Here is a 24422-nt window from a genome sequence, read left to right as displayed (position 1 = left end):
GCACCTCCGTTATTAGCACCTCCATTATTAGCACCTCCGTTATTAGCACCTCCATTATTAGCACCTCCATTATTAGCACCTCCATTATTAGCACCTCCATTATTAGCACCTCCGTTATTAGCACCTCCGTTATTAGCACCTCCATTATTAGCACCTCCATTATTAGCACCTCCGTTATTAGCACCTCCATTATTAGCACCTCCGTTATTAGCACCTCCGTTATTAGCACCTCCGTTATTAGCACCTCCGTTATTAGCACCTCCATTATTAGCACCTCCGTTATTAGCACCTCCGTTATTAGCACCTCCAGCTACTGCAAAGGGGATGAGGAGAAAGGTTGTGTTGGTTCTTCACTTAGTTGGTTTGCAGAATGACTTCCATTGAACTTTGCATGGAGGATAACACACGAGACATGCCCCCATCTGCCCCCTGTTGGGCCCAGTTGACCTCAAGCTAAGACCCACCTCTCGCCTTCATTGGTATTCATTTGTTTTGCTGATATCAGATGGATATCTGATATGGGACAATAAATGGGACCTATAAATATCCACCCATCCGTTTTCTATGCTGCTTATCCTCATGGGAGTCACGGGTATGCTGGAGCCTATCCCAGCCGGATTGAGATTCATTCATTCATTTTCTACCGCTAATCCTCACGAGGGTCGCGGGGGTGCTGGAGCCTATCCCAGCTGACTGGAGTTAGATCGAGATTCATTCATTCATTTTCTACCGCTAATCCTCATGAGGGTTGCGGGTATGCTGGAGTCTATCCCAGCCGAATGGAGTCGGATTGAGATTCATTCATTCATTCATTCATTTTCTACCGCTAATCCTCACGAGGGTCGCAGGGGTGCTGGAGCCTATCCCAGCTGACTGGAGTGTGATTGAAAATCATTCATTCATTCATGTATTCATGTATTCATTCATTCATGTATTCATGTATTCATGTATTCATGTATTCATTCATTCATTCATTCATTCATTTTCTACCGCTAATCCTCATGAGGGTAGCGGTGGTGCTGGAGTCTATCCCAGCTGACTGGAGTTTGATCAAGATTCATTCATTCATTCATTCATTTTCTACCGCTAATCCTCATGAGGGTTGCGGGTATGTTGGAGTCTATCCCAGCCGAATGGAGTCGGATTGAGATTCATTCATTCATTCATTCATTCATTCATTCATTCATTTTCTACCGCTAATCCTCACGAGGGTCGCGGGGGTGCTGGAGCCTATCCCAGCTGACTGGAGTGTGATTGAGAATCATTCATTCATTCATGTATTCATTCATTCATTCATTCATTCATTCATTTTCTACCGCTAATCCTCATGAGGGTCGCGGTGGTGCTGGAGCCTATCCCAGCTGACTGGAGTTTGATCAAGATTCATTCATTCATTCATTCATTTTCTACCGCTAATCCTCATGAGGGTTGCGGGTATGCTGGAGTCTATCCCAGCCAACTGGAGTCGGATTGAGATTCATTAATTCATTCATGTTCTACCACTAATCCTCAAGAGGGTCGCAGGGGTGCTGGAGCCTATCCCAGCCGACTGGAGTGTGATTGAGATCTAAAACCTTTGTGACTTAGCATACTAAATGCTATGCAATTGGAAACCAACCATTTTATTTATCAGCCCAACTGAAGTCCTAAGTCCAGAGTGACCAACCCTTTCCCCCAAGGAAACCACACGACACGTTGTGGTTCAGTCTTTCCTTAACTTTGCAGGCAAAGATCAGGCCTGAAGGTGTGGATCAGGACTCAGTTACCTTCATCTTTGTCATACTCCACCCAGAACCACAGTGTGTAGTTGTGTACTTGGTCACGGCACGGATACGTGTTATTTTGGTCTAAATACAGTCCTTGAAATGGTCTTAAAGACCAAGTCATAAGACCATACCTGTGCCCATGATGAGGGAACAAAATAATACTCTCAGTTGAAAAGCAATTGTTAGGGTGCCCCCTGCTGGCCATGTTAAGTAGTTGCAGATGCCTGCATAGACCTCATGTTTCTCCTTCAGGAGCAGGATCCATCCATCCATTCTCTATGGTGCCTCTCGTCGCGGGTACGCTGGAGCCTATCCCAGGTGACTTTGACTCACACCCTGGACTGGTGGCCAGCCAATCCCAGGGCACATATAGACAAACAACCATTCACACTCACATTCATACCTATGGGCAATTTGGAGTGGCCAATTAACCTAGCATGTTTTTGGAATGTGGGAGGAAACCGGAGTACCAAACATGCAAACTCCACACCAAGCGGTCATTCGAACCCAGGTCTTCCTGATCTTCTGATTGTGTGGCCAACAGTAGTCCTCGGAAGGATCAGTAGCAAATATGTGATAGACTGTAAACCACAAGGATGCATGTCTCTGAACTTCTTCATGCTGGTGAAGGTGACCTTCACGTCCACTCAGGCTAGTTACATTGACGTCTTACAGTCGGGTCAAGGCCTCGGGAAAGTTGACAAGCTCTCATGATTGATGATGAGAGTTGGGGCAGAAATTGTGATCTGTCAGGTCTTTGACGCCAATGTGGTCTCACGTGGTCTCTAAGGTCATCCAGCTTTAAATGTCTTCCTGCAGCCAGTGCAGTGTTGCTTTTCTAGATTCCTGTTTGACAACAAAACAATGCGTTGGACACATGCTCGGAATACGACACGCTCTTGAGCAAAAACATCAGGCTTGTTGGTATTAATCAAAATAAAAAGTGTTCACATGCTTCTTGAAACAGGAATGGGAGGTTGTCGGTTCCACACCAGAGGGCAGTGCCTGTTAAAAAGTAGAACCCAAGTAAGGCAGTAGAAAAGATGTGTGCTTGTGTGACATGATACTTTACTTCAAAGTACACAGGACCTGCTGGCAGAAGTTTATTAAAACTTGGACTGGACCTCCTGTACTTCTTACCTGCTGGTGCCAAGCCCGTTGTATTACACAGCAAGGTCAACAAATGTAGACTTAAGATGAGTGCTTCATATATATCATAGATTCCTGATATATAATAAAATCATAATTGTATCATACAGCTGAGATAGGTACCCTAGTGATAAGCGGCATAGAAAAAGAGTGGATGGATGGATAATGGCATCATAAGAAATGTGTTGCCATTGGATGGGTCATTACTGACCTCTAGTGGAATATTTACAGTATTTTATAGTCACACACTGTACTGTATAATAGCAATGCCATTGCAACTACTACACAATCTATTTCACTATTTAGCTATATATTGTTGTATGTATTATATCCAGAATTGTTTTATCACTAGATTTTGCCCCAGTACTACCCTCTGTGTTGAATCATCCTTTCTTGCCACATCCACTCCCACTTCAACTCTAGAACTCCACTTCTTCTCCCAATTCACTCACCATTACTGTCAGTTCAGTAATGGTATTCAGTAGCATTGCTCAAGTTCCTGGTGTTTGGACTGATTACCTGATTTTAATCTGCTTGGCAACCCTTGCCACTGAACTTTTCATTACTGAGCTTATGTTTAATCTCCTCTTTGTTATTACATATCTCAACCTTCGCTGCCAGCCCTAAGAGGTCCAGCTTGGCAAAGTCCGTTGTTGTTCCACAACAACCAGTATGTCCTGGTAAGAACACACGATATAAAGGTACCACATGGACAATGCGGATATTGGCGTATATGCCTACATACTAACATACATACAATACTACATATGACTTTATAACCGGCAAGGCATGCTGGGAAGCCAACATGTACGCTTCCCCAACAGGAAACTGAATTTTGGTTGCACTGTAATAATAATAATAATACATTTTATTTCAAAGCGCCTTTCAGGACACCCAAGGTCGCTGTACAAAAGATATAAAAACACCAATATAAAATACAAGATAAAAGAGAACAAACAATAAATAAGAACATACAATAAATGGGGGGGGGGGCATGTGATGCATTTACAGTGACTGAGGGCAGAATTTGGATTGATGACCTTACGTACAGTTTGTGATAAAAGTTGATTGTTGTTCATTCATGAATGAATGTAAATGAAACGATTGGTTTCATCTGACAGCACGCTAATGCAGTAACTGTCCCGTATGGGAACACGGAGTGTTTGCAGGTGAGCCAGACTTAACTGAACAAGTGTGGGCCCATACTGCTATATGACAAAAAAATGATGTTTTAGGTTACACTCACTTTTGTTACATGATACTGTTTTAGTTTAGGGTTTTTAAACCCACTAAGGATGCTCTACAGCTGATTTTATTTCTTCCATTGTAGTATGAGCTTTGAGTGCAGATTTCTTACAGTGTTGACAATACTTATTCACTGCTTTTGACCTAATGGGACCATGCTGGATACACCTACCTTAAATCACCATATCTGCAATATCTATGCATGTCCCCCCACACCCCCACACCCCACCCCCACCTGATACCTCAGATTTCAGGTTGGCTTTTTGTTCCCTGTTGGAAGGATGCAGATTAAGGGCAAAGGAACAATACAGTGTTCAAAGTGAATCATTACAAGAAGGAACGTCATGTTACATTTAGTATCAAGTATTTGCATCATCCTGGTCTGCAAATGTACTTTTAAAATAAAGTTATTTGAGTAGGTACAACACTCAAATCATCACAACATTTCAGCAATATGAAGGTTAAGGAATTGTAAAAAACAAAAATAAAAAAGGAAGACATCAGAGTTAATCTTTAGCTCCGTGAAAGACATTTATTACACTTAAATAAACCTTTGCAAGGACATCCTGCACTGACCAAGGATCCAAGGTTGATTTGATCATATTTATACTTTAGTAGCCTTGCGAGTGTTGCTGTTGTCTGAGTGTGTCTGAAGAGAATATTGGTGCCATTTCAGAGGTGAGTGACTGAATTTACTATTTTAGATTTATAAATAGAAAAAAATAAAACGTAAATGGAAAAAACAATAATTTAGTTTGAGGGTGTCTGAAAACAAAGTCTGAAAACATTTGGTTCCGTGTATGTATACACCGATGCAAACTCACCACGTTTCCGATATTAACTATGTGATTTATAATTTAACTTTCAACATTTTAGTTCAGAAGAATGCTGAAAGCCGCCCAAAGTAAGAAATGAACAAACTACACCTACCAAAGTAAGTGTTTGGTAGGGTTAGGGTTAGCTCTCCAAGCGGAACCTTTGCTTCCCGGGCATGGAATCCCACGGACTGTCTTCATTGGTGCACCACAGAGCTGTCAGGGCAAACAGCTCCATGTTTCTCTGCAGTAAGGTCTACAATACTCTAATAGTGTGTTTTTAATTAGAAGTAAGACACCACGTAGTGAGATATGCAGTAGCGGGATACTACGCTGGTTTATCAGTGATATTTTAGTTTGAGAGCATCCACGAAGAACATTGTTTTGCTAGCTGACAAGCTACCAGGCTAGCAGCACAAAGACCGATTCCAATTACAGGTAATTAACATAAAGCAAATACATTGTCACAGACCGCTTCTATGGCCTCTTAAATAATTGCAATAAAATGTAGAAGCTTCCTGGAAGTCTAACTTTACGATCTATTTGTCAATGCGTTACACATTCTATAAATGTGATGTGACAGCTGGCGGCTTCTCTCTTATTTTATTTCTTATTTTCCTGTTTAAATAGCTCATCATGCGCAACATTATTTCAGTATTGATGTTCAAACGTGACTGGTTTTACTAATGAGGGTCACATGGCTCGGACATCTACAGTACGTTCATCTCAATGTTTTCCTTCAAAGTCAGGTCGTTTGTCTTCTGCTACCTATTGATACTTTGATTTCCATTTTCCTCTAGAATTAATCTGAAGCTTTTCTTTCTCTGAAGATCTGCAAGATGTCCCAGACAGACAGCAAAGTCCTGGTTCTGGGAGCCCTGGCTGGAGTGGCTGGCATCGGCCTGGCGGTGGCATGCTACCAGGGCTATAAGACAAGACGGAGAGCTTCATTGCCAGCACGCTACATGCACTATAACAATGAACTTTCTACTGGGATGATGCTGGTTGATAGTCCAGGTCTGCCTGGGGCACAGGGTGAGGTGTTGGACCGCCTGGAGGCCCTAATTCAGTGTGTGTCTGAGCTGAAAGATGAGATGAAGGCATTGAAGAATTCCATGCCGACGGTGCATGGTCAAGCCAGTGAAGACCTGGCAGGAGGCGATAGGACAGAGGCGCGTCGAGCCGGAGGCGATAGGACAGAAGCACGTCGAGCCGGAGGTGATAGGACAGAAGCACGTCGAGCCGGAGGTGATAGGACAGAGGCGCGTCGAGCTGCTCCCCTTCACAGGACCACACCGACACGGAGGAAAAGGGCCGCGGGGAGCATTGCTGGTGCCGTAGGAGGAGGGCGGAGCTCTGAAGAAGCAGAGAGTGAAGGGGGGTGAGTATTCAACAACATCTTGATGAAGGATGGCTTGTTATATTATATTAAATGTGCAATTATGGTTTATTAGACTCCGTGGCCATTACACCTGTAACCTGAAAGCAGGGTCCACAGAATGAGAGTCAGCCTAAAATCCCAGACTGTCAACGACGTCCAGCAGGGATGTCCATGTCAGGGGTCAGGTTCACCAAAACATTCATCATATAGTGTAGAACCAGGGCAGTGGAGCTGACGCTCCCTGACCAGTGAGCCTCGTTGGGGGCGAGGAGAGTGAAGGGCAACCTTCAGATGTCATGATGTCAGATGTCTGTTTGTGATGCAGTTTGAAAATAGGATTGACAATCCCGTTTTCGGCCACCGAGTCATCGTTTTCATCAGAGTTTTAAATACTTTTCTGTAACTTTCACGCAGGTTTCTTCTGCTGAATGGTTGGAAGTGTTTGGAAGCTACATTGGAAGTAACAATGTTGAGTAACACCAATATCTCTGGTGTCTCAACAACTAATCTCAACACTAATTAGGAGGAATTTGATATTACAGCCAGTCAGTCCATGCAGTGTGAAAGGTGATGTAATCTAACATCATGTCTCAAAGCATTCCTGATGTTGAGTGACCAGAATACTTCATATAGATTGTCTTTCAATATTTTTTGACTCATAATAGGCCATAGTCAACCACAAAACAGTGATAATATATATATATATTTTTTTTTTTTTCGCTTTATTTGGGCAAATATATGAATCATAACAGTGCATTTCTTACATCAATCAAAATCAAAATATAACTTTCCATTATTTACATTTGTATTCAACTATCTGATAGCAAGCCCAAAAGGAGTAGGCTGAAGCAAAAGCTTATAAATGCCTACCCCTTTTTGCAAGATATAATCATGTTCATGCCACTGTCTTGTTTCACCTGTTATTATTATCATTGTATTATTATTATTATTATCATTATCCTTATTGTTATAATCTTTATCATTATTACCATCATTATAATCATCACTAATATTACCATTTTCATCATTGTAGTTGAAGATTTTGTGATTTTTTATTTTTAATTATTTAATTTTACAGACTTCATTGCTTCTTGTACAGTGTAGAAATTTCTTCTGTTTTATTTTCAGAAATCTCCAGTCTTTGTGTGTCAATTTATTAGCCCACTTTTTTGTTTAGTTAGTTTTTGAAAAAACACAATATATAGAGGGATATATTGTTTTTTAAAATGTATTATGGTCTCAGTTTAGCCCTGAATTGGATGAATTCAATTTCAATGTTTACATATGAAAAGAGATGCTTTAAACTCAACGATTGTACCACAACAGATTGTTTGTTTGACATCAGAGCTCCCACTGTATTACATAAGTCAAGTTTGGCAGGTCCCGGCGCAGACTGCGTATGTATTAGATTTCTCAGTGTCATCGTGACACACATATTCCTGCACACTCCATTGTTGTCGTTGGATTTGCAAACCTGTTATGGCAGATAATTGCGGCATTGGTGAATTGTAAACCACCTGTGCGTCTCTTTAAATGCCACGGCATCAGCAGGACAGAAAACGCCCAGCCCCGTTGCAGATTGTGTAGTGTCACTTACAGCCGTGTAAATTTGCCTCAGGTTCCAGTATAAACAGCAGCCTTATCAAGGACCGCGCGCCCAGTCACCCACCTCCACCCGTCGCCAAATGCCTTGAACTCATGTCAGCCGTCCGGAACATCAACAGCAGCTGTTTCTCTTTTCAATGGACAAGCATTTAAAGCAACTCTTCTAAAAACACACCTCACTGGTTCAATGGTGGTGATTAAGTCAGGGATTTAACATCTTTTACAGTCCAGCAGGCTGTTTTTCTTGGCTGGCATGCAATTCAGAAGGTGTATCTATATCAGTTTAACAATTTAGAGAAGGGCGAAACGGTACTGCATATAGTTGGCATTTCAGATGCACTTGATTGATTTGATATGATTTCTTTGTCGCTCTTAACTTGAATCGGCCTGTGCTGCTTTTTGAGGAAGTAACGTACAAGTCGTGCCAAGAAGACATCACGACATACCTGACAGCGTGCACTCAACCTTGGATCAGAGTTGTACTACTCCTCCCCAGCTCTGTTACTGTCCTCACTGTGATTAATCTCTCATCTGCAGCCATTTTCACTTGCTTCTTGCTTGTGGGTCTCGCTGCCTTCATTTTCTACTTTAGTCATCGAAAAGCAAAATATGTTCATAGACGTAGCACTTATAGCGCACGTTTTTGACCAAACATACAGTACCTACTCAAGTCTGAACTGAGGCCCTTCATACCATGGACACGATCACCTCTAGCTTGTGTTTGTGCTATGATTATTGATATTGTGGAAGTTTCGGCTGTCAGTAATGAAGAGGGATTGCTTTCATGACATGACACAGCTTTATTACATATGAACGTTTAGGGATTATTAAGAGTATTCCTATATAATAATAATAATAATAATACATTTTATTGAAAAGCGCCTTTCAGGACACCCAAGGTCGTGTTTAGATTTGAAAATGGGAAGGGTGGCAGAGTTACGGAGGTCTGGTGGCAGAGAGTTCCAGAGTTGGGGAGCAGAGCGGCTGAAAGCTCTGCTCCCCATAGTGCTAAGACGTACAGAGGGAACAGTGAGATGGAGGGACGCGGAAGATCTGAGGGAACAGATCAGAGAGGTAAGGGGGGGCAAGGTTATGGATGGACTTGTAGGTGTACAGGAGGATTTTGTAGTTGATTCTTTGCGTCACAGGGAGCCAGTGGAGTTGCTGCAGGATGGGGGTGATGTGGTGGAATGAGGGGGTCCTGGTGATGATCCGGGCAGCAGAGTTCTGAACCAGTTGAAGTTTATGGAGGGATTTGTGAGGGAGGCCGAAGAGGAGAGCGTTACAATAGTCGATGCGGGAAGTGACAAGGCTATGGACGAGGATGGCGGTGGTGTGGGGGGTGAGGGAGGGGCGTAGACGATTAATGGAGCGCAGATGGAAGTAAGCTGACCTGGTGACGTTATTGATGTGGGATTGGAAAGATAGAGTGCTGTCGAGGATGACACCCAGACTCTTGACCTGAGGGGAGGGGGAGACTAAGGAGCTGTCGATGGAGAGAGAGAAGGAGTCAACTTTAGATAAGGTGGATTTGGTGCCAATGAGTAAGAATTCAGTTTTATTGCTGTTAAGTTTCAGAAAGTTGGAGGTGAACCATGATTTTATTTCAGAGAGACAGGAGGTGAGGGAGGGGGGTGGGAGTGTAGAGTTAGGTTTGGAAGAGAGGTAGAGCTCTACACAGTATTATACAGTATATACAGTATTGGTGGTCTGCAATCCAGTGAGTGAACTCAGTACAATGTCCACTTCATCATCATCTTCATCATCTAGAAATGATCCCTTGCCCTGTGCTATTTTAGGAACAAAATACAGGTTACAACACCTACACAAAAATTCTTGGATATGAAACTACGGCACACTGATGGTGCAAACACACGCGTATTACGCTCAATTACTGTGACAAATGAATGACGGGCTATTTTTTTACTCAACGTGTATTTCCTTCAGACAAGTTTAGCTTAAAGTCAATGACGTAATCAGTTATGTGGTTGAGCAGCTGATTGGTGGGAAAGTAGGTAGCATGTCTGAAGAGACCTGCCAAGCCTTTCTAATAAAAGTCAACCCTGTCTAGTCTGTCCGCCGTTTGTTGCAGATGGGAGGTTTTCATCGGCCCGGTCGCCAACTACATGCTGACTAAGCTAGCTGCATGCTCACAGGAGCCATGGTGTAGGCATGGTAACTCTGTTTGTTTTTGGACAGAGTGACAGAGGAGACTTGCTAACCTCTACTGAGCTCCCTTCATGTCTCCTTTGGTTCTGTGCCCTTGGTTGCTCTCCTAATGGGCATTCGTCTTGCTGACAAACTAAGGTCAAACCTGCCAGGTCTATATATACATTTACATACAACAGCGGTAGAAGTGTGTGTAAACACTAGCGTTAGCGTCATTTGTCCATTCCAGTAATTCGGACTCTAACCGAAACTTACTTTAGCCACATACATTTTTAACTTAAGAACTCATCTGTTCTGGAATGTCAAAAATGTTAACACAGAAGCAATTTGAAATACATGACTTAAAGGGATACATGAACATTTAAGGTTACTTTTACCTTCAAGATGTGATTCTTGCCCAAGATACGATGTGGCAGCGAGATGAACACAGACACCACGTTTGCGTTTCGCCATGAGTCATTTCTTCAATTTGATCATGTTTAAATGTTGATTTATCCTTTCCATTCGTCATTGAGAGCACATGCATTTAGAACACATTTGGTTGGAAAACTATAACTTGCTGCCGTGGGGTAGACTGACAAAAACGTGGCTGCCAATTCCGACCACATTCGCATTGTGAGTGAAGTGCCTTGCCCAAGGACACACTGTGACGGAGAGTGATAGGAATTGAACCACCAATGCTGCCCGCAGCATAGATGGGCAATGGCGCAGGTTCACATTAACACACTAACCGGGGCGTGCGCTAACCAAGGTTTTCAACAGTCTAGTTCATTTTATGTATGATAATCTGTCATTCAATAAATCATTCTACAGAAATTATTAAATCCGAAAATAACCAAATTAAATTGAACACGTGCAGCAAAAACAACATATTTAAAACACATTTAAAAACAAAAAAAAGTATCAGCTTTAGTTTTGTACTCAAATGAAAACAAACATAAGCTACAACTAATAACATTTGAATTTGTATTTTTTTAACATAAATGTATGTTTGCTTGTCGAAATTGTTTTCCTCCCTTGCAAATCAAGTTTGACTTCATAAAGTATATACAATGTACATTACATATACATTGTACCATCATGCGTCCTGCCTCTGTCAAGTGACTGATGAGCTGGCCTGACGGGAATGTACTGATCCGGCATACATCTCCGCCGCCTGTCACTCCACTGAGTAAATAATTGCAGGGAATGAGGCTATTCCATGAATGAAAAGACGAAAAAATCAATGAATCGGGAGAAGGAAGGAATGGATGGATGGATGAATGAGTGTGTCACCAGGGCGAAAGCCCATCCCTTTTTTATGGACTGCAGTCAAGTCAGTGTAAATGAAAAGCATTTATTTTTATTTTTTGCAATTATTTGCAAAATGCAAAGTATATTGTAGTATTACAGCTGCATATTTACGTCTAGAAACATGGTAAACATTCAACAGTTAACGCTTCCTGTCAGCCCACCAATGGGGTTCTGTTGATGTTGTTGACTTTCCTAATCATGGCGCACATCTGCAGAGCTCAAATGTCCTCACATTACTCCTGTAATCACAGCACCCAGGGTGGGTGTGTGTTGTGGGTGGAGTCAGGATGGAGCCTGCGGCGTAAGGCACCAGTTGGGTCGCTGATGTTTGTGTCTGCAGCCCGCTCTGACACGTTGATTTAAAACCATGGCCTATAGCCCGAAATATTCCCTTAACCACCAATGACGCACATGGGGCTGTTTTTATTTTTCACCTTTGTCTGCGTCTTTCATGTCTCCCCGTGCTGTTGATATAGAAATGCATTTTACTCCTGCTTTCAAAGCGTTGGCTTAAGGTGTTTGTGCTTACTCCCAGGAGTTGAAAGGCTTCCATAAAACATCTCATGCAAGTGTTGCGTGCCTCACCGTGACTAGCAATCACAAAAGCCCTCACAGGGCATTCATGCAAAACATCAAGAAGTTCTAATTGTGGACTATTAATTAACAAAAGAGCAGAATGTCCTTATTTTCTGTCAGACTTTATTCTTATTTATTCTTCATCTGTGAATGGCTTCCTCCTCCTGAAGCTCTCCAGTGCAGTCACACCACTAGGCAGCTGTTGTTGAGTTTGGAACCTACGTCCAGTTCTTCAAAGCATGTTTGCTCTGCTCAACCTTGCGGAATAGTTCTGAAATTGTTCCCTCACGCTTATCTTTTCAGAAAAAGCTGATTGCTTGTTTTGAAAATGTCTGTCAATGTTACATTTTGTGTACTTTGTTCATTTCTTGCCATATCCAACATCAAGCACACTGCTGGGTAAGCCAGCGTCGTTGCCGTTCACATATAGTCCATGGTCCACATATTTTCTACATGTCCTCCTACAGGTACATAACCGCACTGACAGACTCGGATGAAGAGGAGCAGAGCAATGATGAAGAATGGGAGGAAAATCAAGAAACCTCAGACAACTTAGCAGACCTACTTGGAATGGTCGACTCTTTGCATCAGGGCACAGAATCGGACAAAAGGGAAAGTCTATGTATCCTAACAGCAAGACAAGAAGAGGTCTGTTCAAGCTGTCGGATTGACATGTTTATATTCCGTCCAATTTTCATTGTTTGTACTCACTTTACATCCTCATACTTTTGTAGTTTGGACAGAAGTCAGCGTTTCTTTGGCGGCTAATCAGAGCTTACAGCGATGCGCATGACATCAGCCCCACGCTTGAAGAAAAGAAGAAACATGCAGAAACTGGTAACCTGACAGTGTCTTACTTTTGGCTGTTCCTAGACAGATACTTACCACGCTTTGACCCAAACACTTCAGTAGCCAGCGTTCTGACACTGGGGTGGAAAGTTGGCATGGAATAAAACGCTGGAATCTCACCTACTGTTCAAGTACTCATGTATGGTACAATCCAGACACCTCTAAGTGGCACGGAATGGAAAGAAAAGGCAATTATACAACTACTCCACACCTTGTTAACAATCTGCTAGCTTATTGATGCTTCTGGCATTGAGAAAGAACACTTCCCATTAAAATAGTTCATTAGGAAAGTTAAAAAAAACAAAACAGTGTAGGATAATTGATTAATTGTCCATTCATCCATTAATGGTTTCAGCTCTAATAACGCTCTTGATCTTCCAGATAAATTGAATCTATTTGAAGTCAGAGCATAGAAAACCTCTGACTTTCTAAACTACGGTTTTTAACATTAGTTGAGTTGACACAGAGTACATAGACTGCCAGAGAGAAGCGAGAAGGTACTGCAGTACTGCCTGTATTTTTTTAAATTGTCATTTATACAGTGGCACCTTGGCATACACGTGTTTTTTAGGTGCAAGCTGTCTCTTGGCTTATTTGTTTTGCTTTGTACTGCGAGCTAAAATTAGAGTTATGAGCTGCAAGAGACAAGCTACAAACATAACAAGATGAACATCCGTATGTAAAGTACAAATAAAGTACTATTCAACACTAAATGTGCTATTAAACGCTAAAGAATACAGAGCTGCCGTAACTAGCCTACACTCGGGCGCCGCCATCTTGAGACCTCCACATCCAATCCAGTCTAGTATGTGATATCATGCTTCAAATAAATATCGATATATCACCCAGCCCTATTTGACAGCAAAGATGACTTTAGTGCCTTAACCATTTCTTTCCTTTCAGGAAAGCAGATTGGCGAGGAGGCAGTAACACTGAACCCCACGTGTGCTGAAAGTCACCAATGGTATGTTCCACTTCTTTTACTGTTATTTTCTTCATTTATCTTTTTGCATAGTCATTGCAGCAACATCAAAATCTCTATATTTGAACAGGGTTCCATAGAATGTATGTAAACAAAGTTGTGTTTTGTTTAGTTTTTTTACTGGATGAGGAGGCAAATTGTTGATGGTATAGATTGCTGACACCTGCCCTAGACGAATGAATGAAATAAAAGAATATTAACATTTTTAAATAAAAAAACAATCGAATACCAAAATAGTTTCATTGATTCAACAATCAAAGGAGTCTAGTATGTCATTTTGAAATGTCAAATCTGCAGGAACCCTGTTTGAATAGGATAGGTCAACACCGACCTCAGCATGATGCACACTTCCATGTCCTCTATGAAGAGGCCAAATGAAAATGTCATTAAATTCAGACCTTTTTTTTGTTGGTATACCGCTCTGGTTTGCAAAATCCCCTTGCTTTTATTCGGTGAGTGAGTGTGATGGCATCAGAGGTCCTGTTGGTATCTGCGCAGGACTCAGCGGCGCATTCCTAATCTGAAATCATCTTCATGTCAAAACTTGACTACTGATCACACATGGAAGCCATCCCATCCATTTCCGATGCCGCTTATCCTCAGCAGGGTCGTATGCTGGAGCCTATCCCAGCAGTCTTCAGGCAACATTGACCGGTCACCAGCCAATCCCAGGGCACATATAGACAAACAACCATTCATGCTCACATTCATACCGATGGACAATTTGGAGTGGCCAACTAACCTTGGCACCGACATGGTGCTCCTCTTCAGAGAAGATGCACCTTGCAATTGGCCACCTTAAATACCCTTTCTCATGATTGCCTTCACTTGTGTATGCAGGTCAAGGGTCAATGAGCTTGCCAAACAAATTTTGTGTTCCAATAATTCCTGTTAAAGGTATTCCAATCAATAAAACAACAAGGGTGCCCAAACTTATGCACCTGCCTACTTTTGTTAAAATAATTATTGCACACTTTTCCTATAAACTTTGTAATTCTTCAAAACGTCATATAGTGTATACATATTTTGCACAAGGTAAATGATTGTGTGTTGTGATTTTCCATATAGTGTAGAGCATGGATTCCATATTATTACTTTCTTTGTGAATGCATGTCAAGCTTCCAGTGGAAAACACGCCAACTGAGCCAGCAGTTTGTACTGTTTGTTAAACTATAATTGGCATGAGGTCATGCATGTGCTAAATCACTCAATGGATATAAAGCAGTGTTTGTTTAGTTAATTAAAAGAAAGAGCTTTTCCAAAGCCTAATTGTTAATCCTACCTCTGCTAATGGAATTTGCACCTTTCTTAAACCAGGCAGAAACGCTGTCTAAGATTAACGGATACAAAGTACATTGTAAAAGGGAGAGGCAAGGACTGGGAACGGTACCAGGCAGTGTCACAAGGAAGTTTATGTCTGAGGTAACTGTTTACAAAGTGTACCGATGCCGTGAGAAAACTTGTCGCCTGTTTCCTTGCGTGACGCCCAGCCTGTCACAGTTTGGCACATGTTTTGACGAGCTACCATTCAGTTTCTGCTGCGCCACTGAAACTATTGCAAAGCGTTATTGACTTTGTCATGCTGAATGGAAAGATTTGGGAGCCTTTCCGTAGATGTTTTCTTTTTACTTGCTTATCGTGTGGAATAGGTTTCATTTGCAACAATTGCTAGTACAGCTAGCATTTGATGGTAAAGTTTTACCATTTGTACTGTATGTATGGGTCACTGTATTTGCAAACAAAGGTCTACTTGCGTCTCAGTCTCAATTGGAGTTAACCTACTTCACCTGGATGCCAGCCAAACGTTTATTTTGAAACTTCATTCGGTATTTCCAGTTTGGTGACACATGTTTTGTAAAACATGTTGTCATTCGTACAGTTGATTTTCAACAGGCCTTTATTTTGTTTTAACTGTATCTGTTGAGACCGTAATTCTACATGCAACAAGTACAGACCTTAAATATACCTGCTCATTTGGAGGCCATTACATCACATCACATCACACGAAAATGATTGATGTGTTTATTCTAAATGGTGGCCACCTAATGGCTCGGCATCCAGCACCTTGTATTACAATGAATAACCTAAACATATTATTAAAAATGATTGCTGTGCGCGTACAGCAATCATATCCCCTATATAGCGCACTGACATAGGAGATTGCACGTATTTTGCCACTTTGCCATGCAAAAACCCTGATGAGGGTGTTTTTATAAGTAAATACATATAATGTTCACGAAGGCACTGACGAAAGTCACTGCAATTTTGGCCTTTGAATAACAATTGTTTTTGGGCCTGTCGTCACAAATTGGAAACTTTTACTTACAACATAGTGGATTCAATTTATGTGCAGCATAGCCTATGCTAGTTAAAATGCTAAATGTGTCGGTTTCCAAAATATCATATATATATATATAAGTGGACTTGACATCCTTTCCATTTTCAGGATGTGGCCCTCAGTGGAAACGGTTTGGACACATCTGGGCTACAGACTGCTAATCGTTTCGCTGTTAATTGCAATTAAAAAACAAAACCGTTTCTGTGCTTCATCACAATGAGGAGACTGAGTGACTCAGTCAAACGTATCCTACCACCAAAACACACATTCCGGTACACACAGACACACACTGTAGCAGATTCCAACTACCATCAGCACCATCATGTCAGATGACCTTCTGCATGCTGATCCTTCATATTAAAGGTGTTTATGCGAGTCCGCGGTGTCGGACAGAGTACCAGCAGGATTAAAGCAAGCGTGCAGTGAAAAGACTTTGATCAGCTTCCTCCACTCTTCTCCGAAACCTCAGCAAAGCTCAAACCATTCTCTTTCCTGCCCCTACTTGCCACAGTCTGAGTCTGGTGCCTTAATTAGTGTAGCAGAGGAGAAAGGTGAAGCAGCTTATCTCTGTTGATACTGTCAAATTAAGAGCCTCGGTAAAAAGGATTGCATTTTGATGGGTTTTCAGTTTCACTTTGGTTCGCATTCCTCAAGTGACGGCATATCTCCTCTCACTTATTCCCATCAGAAAGAAGTATCTCGTCAATAGAGCGTGTCAGGACTCAACCCCAAGCAGTGACCATTGATTGATGGTTCCATGATCCCAATTGTACCCGAATGAACAAGAGCACACTGGCAGCATCAAGTAGCAATGCAACCAGATTTATGAATACACAATCAAGACAAGTGCTGACTAATTTCATCACGCAATTTAAAAGAATAAACAAAGGAACTGTAATAGTAAAGCAATCTTGTTTGCTTTATGGGCTAATTGCATAACAGAAGATTAAATGATCTTCTTCCTTCTCTTCCGGCTTTTCCCTTCAGGGGTCGCCACAGCAAACCAATCTCCTCCATCCAACCCTGTCTTCTGCATCTGTCTCTCTCATGTCCTCCTTCACTACATCCATAAACCTCCTCTTTGGTCTTCCTCTACACCTCCTACCTAGCAGCATCCTTCTACCAATATATTCACCATCTCTCCTCTGGACATGTCCCAACCATCTCAGTCTCGGTCTTAATCTCCAAGGCCTCTGACATGTAATGTCCCTCTGATGTACTCCTTCCTGATCCTATCCATCCTGGTCACTCCCACTGACAACCTCAGCATCCTCATCTCTGCTACCCCCAGTTCTGCTTCCTGTCTTTTCCTCAGTGGCACCGTCTGTAGACCAAACAACACGGCTGGTCTCACCACAGCTTTGTATACCTCTCCTTTCATTTTAGCTTCTATCGCTAATTTTCTATTTTATTTCAGGTATGCCATCATGTGCGGAATTTTGGCCGAATATGACACAATGCAGAACAAGATCAAGAATGGCTACATTTTTAAGGTAAGTAGTTGCAGTGCCGTCATGAAATGCTCTGTACATGTTAGTCCTCGTGTCAGATGGGAATGTTCTCCTCTATGGAGTGGAGGGGAATGACGACTCACCTAAGCCCAACCACGCCCACATCTTGTACTGTTGCACAACACTGTGTGCGTGTGTGTGTGTGTGTGTGTGTGTGTGTGTGTGTAACAACGGCACGTAGACTTTTATCCTCGGTCAGCAGCCTCCCCCAAAACACAGTGTACCTGCAAAACTCTTGACAGGTGAGCAAAACCGGAGGGCATATGTGGAAATAAAAGATGCAGCGAGGATGAATGGAAAAGCAAGTGTGGTTGAGGAGTGTTGCGGCTGCCATCGCGTGTGTGAGAAGTGTTCGTGGAATACTTGTGGGTTGGTGAAGCAGGACAGATCAGGTCAGAACAGAAGGGCGGTGGAAATAGCAGCCATGTCATCAATCAACAATGACAATTTTCCTCTTGTCTGTCTGGTTTCCTTCCGTGTCAGGATCATCTGGATAAAGCCATCGAACTGAAGCCCCAAGACCCCATGTCCTACTACCTGCTGGGCCGCTGGTGCTACGCCGTGTGTGACATATCTTTCACATCTTTCTTCACATCCGCAATCACTTCCACTCCGAAAGCTGACACCATGCCTCGTGTCCTGTTGCAAACACGCCTACGCTTCCCCTCCATCACTGCCGCTGTTTGGGTTTCCTCCTGGTTTGTTGTCCCCGTGACGATGTTCAGGAGCGGGTTAAAGGACTGGCTATTGTGAGCCCTAAATCAGATTATAGCTACAACATATTTTCATCCAGCTTCTGTTCAAGTTGATGCAGCTCCTCATGTTTGGTCGGCCAGTCTGTAAGCGGTGGCGGTTTATAGAGGAGCATTGCATGATTCATATTTTGATTATTTTTCCAAGCTTGCAATGTGTTTCTCTTTCTCGGTGTCACGCTATTTGCCAGGAAGCAAATAAGCTATTACGGATATCACTGTAATTAGTCAATAACACTCACGTTTACTAATCGCAGTAGGAGTCAGAAGCATTGCTTGGTGTTTTCTTAGGGTTTTATAGGCTCCCTGTCATGTTTGTATGTTCCACAATGATCTAGTGTTTGCACTCAGCCACTTCCTCTGTTTGAAAGCTGCCACGATGACGCCATAGCAATACTACACCTGCAATTAGCTGCTGCTTGGATGAATAGTCCAAGGCAGACTTCCTTTGGCTATTATCATTGTCTGCCAAAAAAAAAAACACAGGCGGGAGGTTACCGATGTCGCAGTCATTAAAAATGGAGGAAAAGTAAATAGTCTTGCAATGCTTCCAATGCCTTTGCATTTAGCCTGGGAATCGCTGGATTTTACTGTTTGATTCAAAGACATAACCACTCTAAAGCCGCCCATACAATATGCGATTCACATTATTAAGCAGACCTAGTTCGAGTCGTTTGTAGGAGGGGAAATTGGAAGCTCCCAACTACTCGTAAGGTGAATGTTTTTCATCACATGCACAGCCAAATACTAATATTAACACCAATTGATCCCACCCAGGCTGCAGGAAAGTCAGTCATCTACAGACTACCACTGACCCAAACGAATGAACAATATGTGCAAATCATGATATGAAGCATTTTGTTATGTGTTCATGTGCACAAGTTTTGGACGAAATACTAATATAATGTAAGGGGAACACTTTGCTTCCTTGTTAGCATTTTTGGCATTAGCACTCACTCACAGGGCCTGATCTACTAAGGCTTGCGTATGTTAAAACAAGTGCTAGCTTGATTGTGTGTGCAAAGCTGATGTACTAAAAGTGCACTGAGGCTTGCGTCTGTCATTTGAGCAAAATAGTTCTGGCAATCGATTTTGCGTGTAAAATAATGTGCAGGAGGAGATGAAAATGTAATTCTTTAGATGTTGACAATGTTACAGACTAAAGTTCAGTGTTGCTGCCAGAACAGTATTTAGTGCCAATGTATGTGGGTGCAAATAGCACAGAAGTGGAAGCAAGTCTCAAATAAGTCTGAAGTCGTTCATCTCAAGTAGACATAGACATGCAAGTACAAGTGACGTCTCAAGACAAGTCAGGTCAACTTACCACTCATAAGCACCGTTTAGTGTCTCCCCAATAAAATGCCATTTTGTGCCACATTGTGCTTCTTGAGCAATCTCAATGAATTCATAATATATAGATATACATATGAAATGAATACCTTTTAGCCCTGTGTGATTATTGTCACAGAATTTGTACTCCAATGTGGTGTGTCTGTTGCAGGTGGCCCAGTTATCTTGGATCGAGAGGAAAGTTGCGGCTGCATTATTCGGAGAGCCTCCCAGCGCCTCAATTGAAGACGCACTGACAAATTTTCTCAAGGTTCAGTTTTTCTTCATGCTTCAGTCTGCCCATTATAGTAAAACTAATTGTCAGTTCTGCAGACAGGTCCATTGCTTCATGAAAAAATGTATAGTATACATGTATAGTATACATTATACAGACAATACACGGCACTCTGTCTCCACTACAGAGCACTCCAGCAAAACACTAGTCTCTATTTGGTGCAGATGTTATGTTTTAAAAGGGATGAGGGCTAAAAGGTTTGCGTAAAGCTGTACTCATCGTTTATTCTGGTTAATTAGTTGGTTACTTTGTTAGTTACTTTCTGTGAAGTACTATGCCTTGTTTATAAATGGAACATTTTTGTAGTTGGGGCATAGAAAACTTCTAAATATGTTTTGTCGACATTGTTAGAGCCTTCTACACATGAAATAACACCCCTATAGTCACATTTACACTGGTATTACCCCATGTAGTAGAAACGATAAGAGAAAATAAACCGTTAAAGACATGAATAATACTCATGATGTGCGTATTGCTTAGGAGAGCTGCGTGGGAGGGACATAGGAAGTGATAACGGGGGGCTTGGCGTGGGTTCTGGACGCAACAGTAACCCGTTGTGTCCAGCGAATTCGAGCAAATCTGGTGCTTGTGTGTCACATGGAACATTAAAGTAATTGGTGACCAGTTTTGAATACTACGTATCGTCACAACGTCTTTGAATGCGTCTTTTGAATATATTATATTTTTATATGACCTCATTTAGCCATTTGTATGCTTGAAAATGCTCTTGCGAAAATGACATATAAATATGCATACTATAAATTTGTTTTGACTAACGGGCCATATTCAATCACAAAACAGCACAATTTATGAATTCATATATTTTTTGAAAAAGGATGACAGAGTGAAGCCGTGCAATTTGAAGCATCAAGTTGAAAACCGTACCGGCTCAATATTCCATTTTTGTATGTATTTCTTGGTTCCCATGTGTCAAAAGCTCCATTTCATGCTTCCTCCCTCCTGTGCCAAGTTTAAAAACGCCAAACCCTTTGTGTTTAGACAGGCTTAATGTGTGTTCTCACATTTTGAATGTTTATATAGTAGAGACATGAATTTTGCTTCTGGCTAATATTCCTGTGCAAGCCTCTTCCTCACATCTTGTGTATCTTCAGCCATCAGTTTCATGGCCCCTGTTGGAACACGTAGGCCACGACGTGGAAACAAAGCTGCCAGAAAAGGCTTTTGTGCTGAGGGAAATTTATACTGCAAATGCGAAGGCCTCCAGGAATGAAATCAGATAAACAGTTTCTATCTGAAAGGTAACTTGGTGTCATGTTTGTCTCTGTTGCAGGTCGAGGACCTCCATCCAGGATATTCCAAACTCAACTATGTATTCCTTGCTAAGGTCTGTACGTACAGGAAGTGGAGATGTTTCTACTATTTTGTGTAAATAAGATGAGTGGAGTTGAGAGTTTTTTGCCTTTAGTTCATGGGCTTTGTTGGTTAACAACCACAAGGTTTCGTGTACATGGGAACTTGGGAACAATTCCTTACTTACCGAAAAGGGCGTTGCAAGGGAGGAGGTCTCAGTAATGAGACCACCGTGCTGCTTTGTCATCACTGTCCATTTCATAGGAGCAGATCCTTTCACATATTCATGGAGGGCCACATACCGAAACTGAAAGGAGGCCAAGCAACACGTGTAGATTGCTAAGTTATAGAAGTATACATTTGAAGAAAATACTGCATCTCAGTGTATTCATTACACAAGAAACAGGAGACACCATAACATGAGGTCCGCCTGTAATGGTGTCGAGAATAATTGTAAATAATTTCCTGTATTCGTGTATCCCTCACGCTGCCCGTCTCTCTGTGTGACAGTGCTACAGAGATTTGGGCCAGAGACAAAAGGCGAGGAATATGTATGAAGCTGCTTGTTCAATGCCAGCTGTTTCCAAAGAGGTACGACCCGTCACATATATGTACGTACATGACACGTTCTCCCAACCTGCACAGGTTTGAAACATTTTTGGAAATGGAAATTCCATGCTGGTAATTGTTACTTGATTGCTATAGCAACAATACAATGAATCCTGGATAACGTTTGGTGTGACGGGATTATCATAGCTGTATTGACGGGCTCTCATATTCATTATATTTGCAGTGGAAGCCATTATTGATGTGCTGCTAAACAATTTTGACCAAGTACAGCGGTAACAATTGCCCTCGCTGACTCCACGTGATTAAAACTACTATTAACATCGTTATTGTGTTGTGTCCAAGCATCACGATTATCACTCATATATTTTGTATGAACATATCATTTTACAGGTTTTTAATAAAGTGTGATAAGGTTTAAATCTGGTCAACAGATTTGGAGAAGGTGTCATATAAAAATGTTTGACTTCTCTCGGCTATATTTAACTCCAGCGTACTAGAACATGGACTCTGTTCACAGGATGAAGAAGCACAGAAGGAGCTGGACCTTCTCTGCACAGAACTCCAAATGCAACCTCCTGCAGGCCAGTTGTTGTAGGTTCTACTGCTCCTGGCTGTGTATGTGGTGGGAACCATCATGTGAGCAAACTGGCAGCTGGACTGAGGTCAGTGGTGAAGAGAGACGCCGTAAGATGTAGACGTACGGTCACTTCCTTGAGATGGTGAGTGGCTGCTTTGGTGTGTTCGGGTGTTTCTGTAGGAATAGGAAAGCGGGCCTTGTGGCTCCTTCCTTCCGTCCTGCTTTAATTGTCGCCTAACTCACGTGACGTGACGTGTCTCCAACCAAAGTTGGCGGATTGGCTCTCTTTACCTGCACTTGACTTTTTAACGACCACCAATATGCCATACGCATACACACGTGTTTTATGGCTTGGAACCTGTTATTGATTGACATTGTTGCTTCTGGCTTCTATCCACAGTTAAATGGGTGACATTTATTAATGGCTTCCTCTCTTATGGCACACTCCCCGTGACTGTAATGGTATGCACTTATTCTCACTGCCATTAATCACACGCTCTGCTTGCAAGAACAGGCGGCAACATCATCTTTCTCCATTTAAGACAATAAATAAATCTGATTATATATCTTGGGCACTCACTTGACAATTGAGTCTTTAAATGCAGCACAACACACAATATCTTTGACATGCTTATTCACTTCCTGAGTTTGAGTATCTTTAATTAAATAAACGAATATGAATAGATTGGCTTATGGTGATGAGGGAAGGGAAATGACGCTGCAGGTAAATAGAGCCATTTACGCTTTGGTTTTTAGGTTTGGGGCTTTTGGAGTATTTTTTGGAGCAGAAGAGTTGTTGATCCGTGACTTGGGATGGGTACCCAAAACGCTTCGGTTATAGGCCGACACTACCGAGCACCGACTCGCACCAAATCAAATGGTACCATGTTTTGGTGCCAAAAGTCCAGTTTGAGGGGAGTGTCATGGCACCACAGTCCACAAGCGATGAAGATGACACCATGGGGGGGTAAACAGTACCATATTATTAAATCTTATATATCGAGAAACAGATATCTTCAATTGGGAAAAAATAGTCAATTAAGACTTAAGACCGAATGAACACACAAAAGTACCGAAAGTTGGTAGCGTTGTATAACAGCATCAGTTCAAATGTACCCATCCCTACCTGGGACGCATGGAATCTAGATTTTAGGGAGGGAGATTGAATGAATGTTAAATTATGGGCGTTGATTTTAAGAGTGTTTTATCCATTCCTAATTGTTTTAATGGTTTTGCTGTCAATGTAGAATGTATGCGTAATGCAGGCCGCACATGCATTTGTTTTAAGATTCCAATTTTTTTTAAATGTTTGAAATCACTTTAAATCTGCTTTTGTGTCTCTTTCCATATTTGTAATATTCCATATCAATGTACAAGATAAAATTTGCCGCCAAGGCAATTGTGATGGTTGTTTTAAAGGTGCAGGTACATGACATGGAGGTTATTATACATCATCATGGACGCTCCCACAATCTCATATTAAATCGGCAAAACCAATAGCACTTTGTATTATTTATTTGGAGGACATCATTTGTAAAGATTGATTGAAATGAATAATAATAAAAATAACTTGGATTTCAATATTTTTGGACTAATGATGGGCCATAGTCAACCAAAAAAACAGCGATAATGAATGAATGAATGAATGAATGAATGTTTTCATGCTGCAGGCATGTCCATGGGTGTATCAGTTCCTTGCGGTTTTGCTGATAGCTCTGGATCCTAACCCCCAGAGAAAATTGGAGCTCTCCTCTAATTACTTTCAAGGCGTGTTTTGTGCCAGGTTAATATTGACATTTTCCTCCATGTGCGATTCAACCAACAGCCTTGCAGGTCTCGTCATGCTTCAGCACTTTACTGTCATGTTTGTACAAAATAATCACTTCCCAAATGAGTTCAAATGACATCC

The 24422-nt window shown here is 41.8% G+C and overlaps 1 protein-coding gene across 6 annotated transcripts; it reads left to right on the top strand.

Moving 5' to 3' along the window:
- Positions 1 to 4001: 4001 nt before the first annotated feature.
- rmdn2 (regulator of microtubule dynamics 2) lies at positions 4002 to 24094 on the top strand. Of its 6 annotated transcripts, none has more exons than XM_058058732.2 (11): positions 4002 to 4084; positions 5806 to 6356; positions 12467 to 12647; positions 12734 to 12836; positions 13752 to 13812; positions 17586 to 17661; positions 18163 to 18240; positions 19933 to 20031; positions 21347 to 21400; positions 21877 to 21957; positions 22454 to 24094. In XM_058058732.2, exons 2-11 carry the CDS (start codon positions 5815 to 5817, stop codon positions 22529 to 22531), a joined length of 1353 nt encoding a protein of 450 aa, XP_057914715.2. In that variant the 5' UTR covers positions 4002 to 4084; positions 5806 to 5814; the 3' UTR covers positions 22532 to 24094. The 6 variants fall into 6 exon arrangements, with proteins under 6 accessions (XP_057914715.2, XP_057914706.2, XP_057914699.2 ...); XM_058058723.2 differs by lacking the exon at positions 4002 to 4084 and adding an exon at positions 4696 to 4838; XM_058058716.2 differs by lacking the exon at positions 4002 to 4084 and adding an exon at positions 5132 to 5224.
- The last annotated feature ends 328 nt before the right edge of the window (positions 24095 to 24422 follow it).

Source organism: Doryrhamphus excisus, linkage group LG10 (genome assembly GCF_037039965.1).
Source record: "Doryrhamphus excisus strain RoL-2023G ecotype Guam linkage group LG10, RoL_Dexc_Guam_v1.1, whole genome shotgun sequence".
NCBI classification, from domain to species: Eukaryota; Metazoa; Chordata; class Actinopteri; order Syngnathiformes; family Syngnathidae; genus Doryrhamphus; species Doryrhamphus excisus.
This window is presented reverse-complemented; position numbering and strand designations above follow the sequence as displayed.